At 40.1% G+C, this 14,405-nt stretch overlaps 1 protein-coding gene across 7 annotated transcripts in view; it reads right to left on the bottom strand.

Annotated features, from left to right (window-relative positions):
• DPYD (dihydropyrimidine dehydrogenase) overlaps window positions 1–14,405 on the bottom strand; it is a 359,733-nt gene that overhangs the window by 296,569 nt on the left and 48,759 nt on the right. For 4 of the 7 annotated variants that reach the window (XM_048312842.1, XM_048312847.1, XM_048312848.1 and 1 more), the window contains exon 3: window positions 13,781–13,863. The exons of the other annotated variants lie outside the window; for them this stretch is intronic. In XM_048312842.1, the coding sequence (XP_048168799.1) occupies window positions 13,781–13,863 (83 nt within the window). The remainder of the gene's footprint in view (window positions 1–13,780; window positions 13,864–14,405) is intronic. 7 annotated transcript variants of the gene reach the window in all.

Raw genomic sequence — 14,405 nt, 5'->3', positions numbered from 1 at the left:
AGCGGTTCTCAGCCATGCTGCCACAGCTCTCTTCAGTAAAACACACTCAATGGACCCAGAATCTCTTTCAAATATATAACCATTCCTGTTTAAGTATTTTTAAACAGCTCCGTATAGCTCTTTAATTACAAGAAGAACAATTCCCACCCCAATTAAATATTTAATCTGAGAAGGCACAAGGGAATACCCTTGGAGACAGAAGAGGGTTAACAATACTAGCAGTTGCCATGCAAGCAAATTTGCAACGGGAAGACTGAGGGGTGGATACTGTGAGGCACAGCCCAACATGTAACAGCCAGGCATGAGCCAAGCAAGTCACTGTAGCTCCCGGGGAACAGAAACTGTTTTACATGTGCTCAAGTGCATCTTCTCTTCATTAGAAAAACACAGATAAGCAGGAAGAGCCACTAGGAAAGCCACTTTTTGCTCAAATAGGAAGATAGATCAGGTAGGAGAAAAAGAAAAATTATTTTATAAATATATTTTTTTCTATTTTACAATGCTCTTCAAAGTGTGTTTTCTTGTCTTTTTGGTAATACTGTCAGATGCCAATTTAAAAATATTTTTCTTCATTTGATACGTTACCAATTACAAAGCAAATGCTTGGTTAATACTAATTAATGACCACAAATGTGGAAAAAATCTTCAGTAGGCAAAATAGCAGTAAGAAAAGTATTTGTAGCATTAATCAGTACCATTAAACACTACTATTTGATAGTAGTAATAAAAGTAATAGTCTTTACAAAGATAGCAGCCATAATAACTTTATTAAATTTAAAAAATATTATATGTAGTAATAGTAATCACTAATTTTTTAATGTGGTAACAGTAGAAATATTAAATACTATTAATAAATAGGAGTTTAAAAGGCAGTCATACATACAGTATTGTAATGGTATCAGATAATAAATCAAGTCTTTTGTAAGTATTCTGATAGAAATCACATTATAATTCTTTCCATTACATTCCGTTCCATATACAGATCAATTATTAAAACTCATTTGAATGGGTGCAATTCTGTGATGATATTTAGAACAGTTCAGGGTTTATTTTACAGAAAAGACCTTTTTTCTTTTCTTCCTGGGGAAAACAAACAAACACACAACAACAACAATATCATAAAAAAACACAAAAACCAAAACAACCAACAAACCACAAAAAACACAAATCACCTTGATTTTTGGTATTGGACCAAGCCAGAACTAAATGCTGAACAACCTAACTACACTAAATACATATAAATTGATCTGCAAACACCTGCTCCACAAAGAACCTTGTCACTGCCAATACTCTGCACCTTACAAAGCCCACCCTAGGCAAGCAGTGCTGGGCATTCAAGATGGCAGGAGATGCCACTTGAGAATAGCTTGTTCCTCTATTCTCCATTGCACCTCTTACGTTTGTCTCACTCTGTAAGCAGCTTCTTTGTACAAATTGGTGCCTGGGATCGATCTTAACATTCCTCAGTCCTGGAGATGCTAAGATTTAGTAGCTTTGCCTTAGGCACTAGCAGTGAAAGCCTGTGGGTGGTGTCCTGAAAGACCTAAAGTGGTCTAGGGCTTAAATGGCTGCCCATCAACTTTTCAACAGCAAGCTCCAATGAAACAGATTCCTATGTAAAGAATCTTTGTTCTGAAGAAATAAGGATGGAAAACTGTTTCTGTGAAATTTTGTATCCAATTAGCTAAATTTATGGTACTGATTCCAGTGTATCTTAACAACTGTCTTACTGAAAAAAGTCCAATACAATTTACAGTCTTACTTTCAATAAACAGGTTGATTCCACTAGAAAATTAAATTTAGATAATCTTTTCTTGGTCTCCCAAATAGCCTCAAGTAAATAAACAGAATTTAAATTCAAAGGTCTACAGGGGAAGAACAGATTAATTTTGATGGAAGGTAAATATCTTAGGGCACAGCTGGACCCACAGTTTAATCTCTGAAACACCCTCACCCCAACATACAACACATTTCTAGGAAAATGGATATTTGCTCTTACATCCAAAAACCACAACAGCCAGTATAATATAAAGTTAGAACTCTTGAGAGGCAGCAAAAAAAGTATCAGTATCTAATAATAGTCATTATAACCAAGGAGTTCTAAACACGTCATGGTTTAACCGCAGCCAGCAACTAAGCCTCACCAAGCCACTCATTCATATCCTCCTGATGGAATAAGGAAGAGAATCAGAAGGGTAAAAGTGACAAACCTCACGAGTTGAGACGAAGACAGTTTAGTAGGTAAAGCAAAAGCTGCACATGCAAGCAAAGCAGAACAAGGCACTCATTCACTATGTCACACTGGCAGGCTAGTGTCTTGGGAAGAGACTAAACACCGTAACTCTGAATTTCCACCCCACCCTTCTTCTTCCCCCTCCCTACAGTCTGGGAATATCCATCCCTAGGATCATCTGGGGTCAGCTGTCCTGGCTTTGTTCCCTCCCATCTCCATGTGCACCCCCAGCCTCCTTGCTAGGGGGTAGGCTGAGGAACAGAAAAGGCCTTGACCCTGTGCAAGTGCTGCTCTGCAATAACTGAAATATCCCTGTGTTATAAACACTGTTTTCAGCACAAATCCAAAACACAGCCCCAGAGCAGCTACTGTGAAGAAAGCTAACTTCTATCCCACCCAAATCAGCACACCACCATAATCAGAAAAGATAATAATTACCTGGCCACAATGAACATATAATGCAAGGACACACTACTACCTAATAATGCAATTTTGAATGAAGATAGTATTTCTTCCTCAAACCCTTAGCTTTGCTTTGTATCCTGAACTCCAAAGAGAATGTACTCAAAGACACCCATGGCAACAGAAAGTCCAAGGACAACACAAAGGAGGAAGAAAAGATTACACTTTTTCAGGCTTTTGAGAAGTACAGTAAATGTCTGAAAATAAACAAATACAGATATATGTAAAACAGCATTTGTAAAGACAGACTGGTTTCTGACTGTAGACAAAACAGTAGGAAATGGACTTCGTTAAATACATGTGGAATGTGTCAACAGGCTGGCTACAGATTAAACTAATGACTTCTAAATAAAACCGCATGAGCTTCAACATCTTCAACTAAAACATCTGACTTCTTTGCCAAAGCTGCAAGACACCCAGCTTCTGCGTACATCCTAGCCTTTCATTATGGTTTAAAATGGTACAATACTCCTTCTACCTAAACCATCCAAAGCCCTGAAACATAAAATCAAGCATCAATCTACAAAAAGCCATGGCTCATGGCAAAACCATCAGCAAATTTTCTTCACTCGTATCTGTACTTTTTTCTTTTATTTATATTTCACGAACCAAAACCTTTTTTGAAGTGTATAGGCTGATAATCCATATTGTATACATTCTCTCTGGCAATCCAGACTATTTTTTCCTGAATGCTAATGGTAGCAAAGAACAAATTTCAGAAATATTTTAAAACTTTGCATTTTAAAAAGTAACAAAGGGGGGAACCCATGGAGTAAACTCAAAATTCTGCAGTGCAATTTTCTACTCTGTTTGCACACGAGTGGCTGTTAGTCACTGAAAGGTACGATGCTGCACCCCCTGCACACCACCTTTGGAGTCTTTGTGGTAATCCATCTGCCACAGTGGTTTTCAAAATCTCTTTCACCACCAACATCAGACATCATCTCCTGCAGTTTGTAAAAAAGCAAAATTTTGACTCTTATCCAATTCTTTTCTTTAAATCATAAAACTAAATGGTTCAAAACCAAAACCAGGCTCTCCTTGGCTGAAGTGACAAAAAGTGGAGGTTTTTTCCTCCTCTCTCCTCTGAAGTATTTCTTGGGAATGCTGTACACAAATACAGAAACTATGTACTTACCACACTCAGACTAGACCCGAAGCATATTTCAGTCACAGTAATATATACAAAAGAGCATATAAGAAACATACAAGATTTTATCAAAAATGTTCATGTAAGATGTTGCCTAAAGCACATTTTAGTATATCAAAAGTAGCAATTATAATGCAGTTTCCAAATCTATGAATATTATTTATTTTGCTGGTTTACTATATTGCTTGCTTTTTGCTCACAATGCTTTTGTTCTATATCCATGTATGGGTTAGAAACACTACAAGGCATAATTCAATCCTCTCATGTAAAGTAACTGCAAATCTACACTGCCAATTGGAATAGCAAAAAAAATTCAATATCCTTTCACATTTGCCATTCAGGAATATCATCAATGCACTATTTTAGGTCAGTAAAAGTTCTATTTGTCAGTTTATTCCTGCTAGGTGACTAAAGGAACATTTAAAGGAAAACAATCTAATTATCTTGATCCCCTCCCCTGTAACATCTAAATACACAAGCCAATCACTGGACCAGAATGAAAATTACAACTCATAAATTAAAATAAGAAATTATATACAGTATTTTGAACAATGTATGTACAGCAATCAGCTGACAAACTTGGAAATTTATTTCAGTTTTAAAATTTCTGGGGAAGGTATTATGAAGCTGATAGTCAACAGAACAGTCCATCTCACAGTCAAGCCCAAAACAAGGCACTTACTCATTTTCTTGATTATACTTGAAAAATATATATAAGGCAATGCAGTTACATTCTGTAGTGCACAAGTTAAGCATTATCACTAGTTTCACAAAATTTTCAGTGAGTTATACCTGACACTTGAAACAATGGTCTTGACATGTATCAGAACCTTCTTTTTCTTTTTAACTGCAAAATGAAATATGAAGTTCTATAATTCTCCATTGAAATGACAAAGACAATAAAAGTTCTAATAATTATCACAAAAATAATTACATTAATGTCATGCATTCCTATACATGCTTGGTGTTGCAGCTTCTGTCTATAGACAGAAATTTCTGCATTGTGGCCAGATCTGAGCAATTCATCCCAGGCACTGTTAGGCTCTCAGAGGGTGGCTAGTGGGTGACTCAGAAGTTAGTTAGCCAACAAAGAGCATGGTAAAATTGCATGAACACAGCTTAACAGTACCTTGTTAATGCAACTAAACAGCTTCTACCACATAAGCAGCTTGTTTAGTCATTGCTATCCCTATCCAGGGCAGCCTTGCACTGCGAAGGCATATGGCTAACGCTTGGTCAATGCAAGTGATGTTGGCAATCTGTTTGATCTGTAATGTAAACTAAGAATGATAGTGAAGTTCTGATTTCAAAATAGCAATCCAAATTGAACTCATATTAGCCACATGGGTCTTTACAATGGAAGTACTACTAAAAGTTCTCAAGTGCTTTAACATTCGGTGTGCATTTCTATGCAACACCAAACGTGACTAGAAACACCCGCAGTCTGCAGCATCTCCTCATCTCCATATGCTATTAATAATATGGTAAATTTATAAAATTGTGAAGATGCATATATAGAAAATAAATTCCAAGGGGAGCAAGTTTAACATTCCCTAAACTCCACAGTTTTGTGGGATTCTTTGTTTTCGGTCTGAAAACACCTTTGTAGTTAATTTTTTAAAGGAATATCTCTAAGCCTAATGCAGTCAAAATAAGGGTCTAAATCAATAAGCCAATCAGGGGTTTACCTAATTAATATGTCCTCTGTGGCAGGCGGTGTTTGTTTCTTGGTGCTGAGATAGATATATCAGAGGAACATGAGCTGGTCATCCAAGAAGCAAAGTGTTGTTGCAGTTTGGAAGCAGCACAACATTTTTGTTAAATATTTAAGAAGCAATCACTTGCTTTTCCCCAAAAAGCATGCCCCAGGCAGCATTCAAGTGATCGCACTGGAGATAAATGTAAATACAGAAGAAGGTAGAAGAGAAACTTGGACTTACTCCCTCAGTCCCAAACAAACACACTAACACAAGGCTAGTGGCTACTTTCATAAAATCATTAAGTTTGGAAAACATCTCTGAGATCATCAAGTCCAACCTTTGACCAAACACCACCTTGTCAACTAAACCACAGCACTAAGTGCCACATCCAGTTGTTCCTTAAACATTTCCAGGGATTGTGATTCCTCCACCTTCCTGAGCAGCCTGTTCCAATGCTTGACCACACTTTCAGTGGAAAAAATTCTTCTTGATGACCAACCTGAACCTTCCCTGGCACAGCTTGAGGGCATGCCCTCTTGTCCCTGTCACTGTTTGCCCGGGAGAAAAGGCCAACCCCCATCTTGCTGTGCCCTCCTTTCAGGCAGTTGTAGAGAATGGTAAATTCTCCCCTGAGCCTCCTCTTCTCCAGACTAAACCCCGGCTCCCTCAGCCGCTCCTCACAGGACTCACTCTCCAGACCCTTCCCCAGCTCCGCTGCCCTTTTCCGGACTCGCCCCAGCCCCTCAATGTCTTCCTCGAGGTGATGGGCCCAGAACTGGACACAGCACTCGAGGTGTGGCCTCACCAGTGCCCAGTACAGGGAAACAATTCCTGCCCTGGTCCTGCTGGCCACAATATTGCTGATACAGGCCAGGATGCCATTGGCCTTCTTGGCCACCTGGGCAGACACTGGCTCATGTTCAGCTGCTGTTTACCAGAACCCCCAGGCTTCTTCCCACTGGGCAGCTTTCCAGACACTCTTTCTCAGTCCAGCAGCACTGCAGGGGTTGATGTGACCCAAGCACAGGATCTGACACTTCACCTTACAGAACCTTACACCATTGACCTCAGCTCAACAATCCAGCCTGGCCACATTCCTCTGCAGAGCCTTCCTGTCCTCCAGCAGATCAACGTTCCCATCCAACTTGGGGTCTCTTGCAAACTTACTGTGGGTGCACTTTATCTCCTTGACCAGATCATCTATAAAGGTAATAAACAGGATTGGGCCCAGTACTGATCCCTGGGGGACACCACTGGTGACTCGCTGCCCACTGGATGCAGCAGCATTCCCCAACACTTTCTGGGCTCAGCTGTCCAGCCAGTTCTTAACCCAGCAAAGGGTACACCTGTCCAAGCTGTGGGCTTCCAGCTTCCCCAGGAGAATGCTGTGGAAGACAGTCTTGAAGGCTTTACTGAAGTAAAGAACTTTGGAATACCGGAATTTGCTTCAAAGACTCCCACCTTCCCAGAACACAAAGGATTTCTTTGAACAGACAATCTCTTGAGACCTGGATCAGGAATCCAGAAGCCTTTACTTCTCTTAATTCACCTTCCCTTTCAGTTTACCTGAGACTGGTCCCATCTCCCAGAACAATACAGGAAAGCAAAAATACATTTAACATGACATTTTCATTGACCTTTATTACCTTACACTTCATGTCTGTGTTTCTCTAACTTTAGAGCTCTATGACGCATTTTAAAATGGGAAAACCAAGTTGCCTGACTCAGAACCGAAATATGAACCCATATTTGCCACAGCTCAGGCCAAAGCCCAAACAAGTTGGTTACTACGTATTTTTTAATTTGCACTGCAGACTTGTTTTGTTTACGTGTTTAAAATCCCAGCTTTTACTCTGCAAACTAATGAATACTTGCGAAACCTTGGAACTTCTTACACTGCAATTTTCTTGGGTTTTGCCCAGTCATAGAAACTATTTGTCAAATACATCTGAGAGTCTAGACCATATTAAAAGAAGCCTGATTATTACTAACCCCAGCTTGCACAGTTGTCAAGACAACAGTGAATATCATCATTAACAGAAACTGTTTCTAGCAAACTGGAAATCACAGTTGAAGCTTCACTCCCTTGTTCATATTATCCGAAACCATATGCAAATATATGAATGCAAAAGAAAATTCTAAATGAACTTCGGTATCTTTTATACTGATTCAAACAGATAAGCAAACTTTCTCTTTCCTTTCCCATTTCAAAGTACGAATAAATATGTTTAAATTTTCCTTTAATAACAAGAAGACTATACAAAAATACTCAGCTTTAATTTTCACTTGCAAAGCTTTCACACATACTCAGTCAGTGTTCACAAGACAGACCATATCCATATCCACCTACGAGTAGGATCCATTTACATATTAACACCTCACCAGCCTCGCTGATTGCTCACCGCCTTAACCCACCATGGTGGCTTACCAACTCAGTTGATAAGTAAGCAATTGCAACACTAGATTCAGAAGGTTTCATTTGAAACACTATGGCTGAGTTTGTCTGACACCAGGCTCATCAAATGTACACTAGACACAGGTCTAAAACACATGGTAACATACATGCAGTGTTCAAAAGCAATCTACCACCTGCTGAGTGGTGACACTACAGAGGGACCTGGACAGGCTGGAGGAACAGGCCTACAGAAACCACATTTAAAAAAAAAAAAAGAGAGAGAGAGAGACTTTGGATTTCTGCCACACTTCTCCTAAAAGTTACTTTATAATTTGAGGAGGCAGGGGCTTCATTATTGTGTTTGCTTAATTTTAAGACTCCTCAAGACTACTGTACCCTACTTCCCCAGAGGAATGCTTACTGTAGCACTCCACATTCTGGTTTCACCACCTATGAAAAGACTACCAGTGGCAGCACTCAGCTACACCACTTCCTCCTCCTCAAATACTTGTCTCCTCATAGCGGACAAACCAGTCTAAAAGCTCCTTTAAAATTCTAGATGAAGCTTTACTGATGATTTGAATCCAGATTTTTCTCAGTGATTGCATATTAAAAACAAATTGAGCTTTGTTTAACAAAAGCTCAGTGCTCTTAGGCAACCTGACATTATAGGTATATAGCTGTATTTTTCTACCCAGTTACTACATAAAATACTCAATTAATTTATCGTATACACATTCAAGGTAAGCAAAGCAACAGTCTGTCCATTTATAAACTCCAATTCAAAAAACTAATGGATTTTTATTGTTTACTTCAGCTTTGCAGCTGCATTAAAGTATAGTAATAAATAAAACATTTGGAGTACATTAACAAAATAAGCAAAACATTAACCAAATTGAATGCTTTATGGTTTTATGTGCAATCACAAGTAAATCAAATTCTTACAATACCACTCTCTATATACTGAATAATGGCAAACTACTATCAGCTCATTATCTCATTCAAAATCTAAAATAAATGTGAAGTAGAAGTAGAGAAAGTTCATAGGCTTTGTGATAATTTCAAAACCCTTCAGAAAGTTTATTTTGCATACATCTATATACATAAACAAGAAAGATAATTTTCATGTAATACTTAATTTGAATACTGAAGAGCTGGAAACAGAACAAGACCCTTCTTGGATATTAGTATTTGTTTATGCAGAGCACAGTGATACTCATAGACTAGAAGTGTACTGAAACCCGTACTAAATTGACCATTTTTCTCAAAGATGAAGTTAAAATGGAAGGTCTCTGTTGGGGTCCCTCCCCTGCCGTGTAGCCCTGGGAGAGGGGCCCTGAGGGCACAGACACGGGGTTTCCTGCCCCTGCTCAGCCTCGTTCCCATTGGTTGGTTTGTGTTCCCTGCGCGGGCAGAAGGACCCTTGGTCCCGTGACTGGAACAGTTCCTGGGCAGAGCTCCGGCCATGCGGCTGGAGAAATAAACATCTCTGAAACAGCTAGCAAGAATCTGTCTGTCCATATATATTTCCTTTCCACGGGACTCCTGGTTTGATATATGCGTGTTGCAGGATCCCCACCGCAACAAATGGTGGAGATTTGAGAGCAGAACGATCCCCGATCCCTAAGCGACTGATTTGTGTGAGTAAACCCTGGAAACTTTGGATTCCTCTTCTTGGTTTTGCTTTGCTATTCCGTATCTAAACTATGGAGGAACCGTGGGAAGACTCTTGGCTCTCAGAGCCGCATATGGACATTTATCTTAAACTTAAAATGATTCTTGAACAACGATTTGTGAATTTTAGCTTGATTCAAGCTCAAAAAGAACTGAAACACTTCCTGGCATGGTTGTTTAAGAACTTTTTCTATGTTTCTTGGGATTTAATTCTTACCAAGGGCTTTTGGAAAACCGTTTGGACACAGTTAATACTGGAGTCAAGATATATGCCGATGGAAGAATATTTTCGTGAATATTATTTAGTTACCGAGACTGTTGAGCAATGTCAGCTGTGTCCTGGCGAAGGGAAGCGTGGCGCAGGGACCGTGCGGCCCAGGCCACGTGCACCGAGCGCTCTGAGAGCAGCAGCGAGGCAGTTCCCGCGCGCGGGCGGAGCCACGCGAGCCGCAGTGTCGGCGGCGGAGCGAGGCGCGGCGGGACCCGGCGGTGCCTGCCCGGTCCTGTGCAGCGCGTGGTGGAGCGAGCCCTGTGAACGCCCGACCGAGAGGGGCGGCGCGCGGGCGGCGGCTGGCGGCGATGGCGGTGGAACGGAGCCGCGCCCAGCCGAGACGCGCGCTGGAGCGGGGCGCGGGGGAGTCATCGCTCGGGGGCCCGGCCGAGACGTGGGTGCAGCGCCCGGCAGCGGCAGCGAAGCTGCGACCAGAGGAGGCGACGCACGGAGAACTGAGCGGCGTGGCCCGGCCCGGCCCGCGCAGCCCCGAACGCGACCCCGGGAAGAGCGCGCAGGCACGAGCAGCTCCGACAATTCCAACACGGGAGCGACCGAAGGAGAGAGCAAAGACGCAGCGAGACAGAAAACAGCAGCCACTCGGAAAAAGGAAAAGATCATAGCAACTAAGACCTTAGGGATAGTAAAATGGTATAATGTTAAGCAAAATTATGGTTTTATAACAAGATGTGACAACCAGCAAGACATATTCGTGCATAGAACTGCTATTAAAAAGAATAACCCTGAAAAATGCATCCCAAGCTTGGGAGATGGAGAAGTGGTGGAATTTAATATTGTACTAGGGAGAAAAGGGTTACAAGCATCGCAGGTCACTGGGCCTGATGGTGTTCCTGTAAAAGGCAGTATATATGCAAAAAATCGTAGTCATGTTAGACAGTATCTCCATTGTAAACCCCCCCTACAGTTTCCCTTTCCTAATCCCACCTTTCCCTTTTACTCTATGTCCTATTACCCCCAGTGTATTCCCAATCCGTTTTTTCATCCATGGTTTCCCTCACAAAACCATGCTTTTGCCAATTGTTTCCCCAAAAATCCCTTTCCAATGCCGAGTGGGGGATGAAAAGGGGGAGGGAAGAAGTTAAACCCTCTCCTGCCTCAGTTTCCCCAAAAGCATGCTCAGAGAGTTCTGTCTCCCTTCTGTCAGCCCTAAGATGTTCCAGAGAATCTGTTTGGACATTTAAAGACTCAGGAGGGTGGCTTGTTTTGTTTTGAAACTGTTCTTGTTATGTTTATCCAGTTGTTTTCATTCTCCTTTTATTAAAATAAAACGGGTGAGGTGTTGGGGTCCCTCCCCTGCCGTGTAGCCCTGGGAGAGGGGCCCTGAGGGCACAGACACGGGGTTTCCTGCCCCTGCTCAGCCTCGTTCCCATTGGTTGGTTTGTGTTCCCTGCGCGGGCAGAAGGACCCTTGGTCCCGTGACTGGAACAGTTCCTGGGCAGAGCCCCGGCCATGCGGCTGGAGAAATAAACATCTCTGAAACAGCTAGCAAGAATCTGTCTGTCCGTATATATTTCCTTTCCACGGGACTCCTGGTTTGATATATGCGTGTTGCAGGATCCCCACTGCAACAGGTCTCGTTCCAAACAGGAGCACTGGGGGAAAAGGTTCATTGTATTTCTCATCTGGCAGACCAGTAGTACCACTCTGGGAAATCAAAGAGGGTTTGGGCAGACTGCCCACTCAACTTAAGGCTCATCTGAGATCCTCATATATCCACTTAGCTATCCAACTAGGATTTTTTGTTGTTGTTGCTCTCATGCCCACATGATTTTAGTGCTTTTGTGCAATGTGCAACCCTCTCCACAAGCTTCCCTTACCAAAAGGAGGCAGGTACCTCATAATACTGAGGTCAGCCAATCTATGTCCTCCCATGCCTGGTCCAATGTCCACTCCTGTCATGAAAAGTGAACTTTAATCTATAAAAATGTACCACTTGAATTACATAGGTACAGATCATCTTGGGATCCAAACAGAAAAATGCAGCCACCCAGTAAATAAGGCGACAATTTAGCAGTTGAAAGACCTGTACAACCTAAAATAACATGTGTCTTTTACACACATTTAGAAAAATATGTACACCTACATGGGTATACCTCTTTAAATTAACATTTTCCACCTTTCATGTGCCACTCGAGTGTGTTATAAAAACACACTACAGTATAAATTTAGTAAGTCAGGTATTTTCTTTATCTTAAAACAAAAAAGCAACTAAGGAAACAGCCAACCATTTAATACTGACTGCAATTAAGAGAATTCCAGCACTGCACAATATCTGTCACACTTCACAATCAATAACTATTTCTCAGAATGGCTAGCAGAAATAGCCAGGATACAAATTTATGAGATAGTAAAGCGCTTTTGCACAGAAAAGAATCACAAGAATCTTCTAAACAGTCTTTATAACACAAACATGACCTCTGAAATGCCAAAGCTCCCCTTGCTATTCAATGCTGATCACCAAAGAGCCTCCAGCTCCCAAATTTTTAAAATACTATCCCTGCCGAGTCATGTATCGCAAAACGTAGCAAACCTGAACACTGTTACAGGACAGCAGCAACTTGAAATCCAGTTTGTTGGAAATACTGAAGGTAGCTTCATGTGCCAAAAATTCCCCAGATCTTTACTTTTAATCACTTTCCATTTATTACATGCAAGATTTAGGTACACAAATGACCGACCACACTGGGAGAAAACCCTAAACGTATGAAGCAAAACAAGCATAAAGCAAAAATCACAATTAGAAAGGTGAATGAATGCTGTTATTTTTACAGCACTGGTAGTTGAAATGTTCAGCATACTTGTAGGTAAGAATACCTTTTCAAATGGTCAGTGCATATGAGACAAGACCATCATGAGCATAAAGCCATAAAGTCAGAGTCGTGCAAATCAAGTCATTCACACACATCCATAAATTTTTTAAAGGGATTATGAACATAGTCAAAGCAAACAGGTGTATTTATTTTTTCAAGTAGATTCTTGGGGAGAGGTTGTTGTTGTTTTTACTTTTTACTGCACTGGTTCAAGTGTAAGAAGTTATTCTCATATCAGGCAAGTGAGATGAAGCACTATGTTTGCATCATTACATTTTACTATCCAATTTCAAAATCTTTAAAAGTGCAGCTTACTATAATTTTCTGATTCACAGACAGTACTATAAATAACATCTTCCTGATTATTCGGTGAGTTACTTTAGAAAATCTGCCTTCAATTTCACTACCTTTCAGCGTAGTAATCCCTCCCTTTTTCAGACACTATAGCTGGCAAGTTTCTTTAGAGTCCTGTACCCAGATACTCTGCAGTGCAAGTAAGGATGGCAGATAATTCATCTTCTGACTAATTTTAGCCTCCTCTAATAAGTATTAAGTGCAACAATATGAGCATATTAAGCAAAATATACATCTCTACAACATATAATGGACCACACTGATTTTTACATTCCATTACCAAAACCAAAATCATGTAAATCTGGTGATAAAATCAGAGTACACAGGAACTACATAAATAAAAATCAAATTCAATTTAAAGCAAATACAGGTTTGTTCAAACACCATTGTACAATTGCTTTAACACTTACAGAATTTAGATGAACAATATTTTCATTCACTCACAGTTTAGTATAAATATAAAGCAAGGCACCCCCTAAGCATTTTAAATAACAAATTAAACATTTACATTTTTTACTGTGCAGTCAGGCTTAACATTTATGCAGCTTCAAAACCAAAGTACAGCCTCAAGGGAAGCCTCTCCACTGACAAATTAATACCTTAGAGAATAGAGCTGAATGGTGGCAATGAACTCATTTGTTCCCCCAATAATGAAGAATGACTCTTTCTTTACCACATCTGTGACTGTTGCTATGGTGACCCAGACTTACCTCATTGCTTCTCGAAGTGCTCCTCGCTCACTAAGAGTCGTGTGCTTGATGTCATCAAAATTATTTTCCAGTTTCTCACAGTTCTGCAACAAATGGACATAGCCATGTATAGGTCTTAAACAGTTCATTGTACATGTATTAACAGTATTCAACATCACGCAAACAAAACGGATTCATATTACGTTACCTCAAATTATGCATTCTGTTCTAATTACATGGGAGTCATTAAAAAGACATTGAGAACTCAGAATTAAAGTAAACATGAATCTTATTATATGGTCGTCATGGAAATCATCTTATAAATGTTCCATAATGAAATTTATAGAATTTTTACTTTTTTTCTTTAATTTTTTTTCCCATTTATCTCTATGTGAGGCTACAATGCTACTATACACACAGACAGGAGAAGAGAAATCTAAATGACTGTTTTAGAATTATAATAAAAGTTATAAATTTTGCCCCAATATAATAGTGTTGTTGGAACAAACCAGTCATATTTCATTCCTATTTAATTTTTAAAACATAACAGAAATTGAAAAGATTGTTTACAAACACCTCAACCACAATGTTTTTTTTCAGATTAGAGTTCACCAATATTTCTAAAAGTAATATGAAGCCAACAATT

The sequence above is a fragment of the Corvus hawaiiensis genome, chromosome 9, assembly GCF_020740725.1.
Source record: "Corvus hawaiiensis isolate bCorHaw1 chromosome 9, bCorHaw1.pri.cur, whole genome shotgun sequence".
NCBI lineage: Eukaryota > Metazoa > Chordata > Aves > Passeriformes > Corvidae > Corvus > Corvus hawaiiensis.
This window is presented reverse-complemented; position numbering and strand designations above follow the sequence as displayed.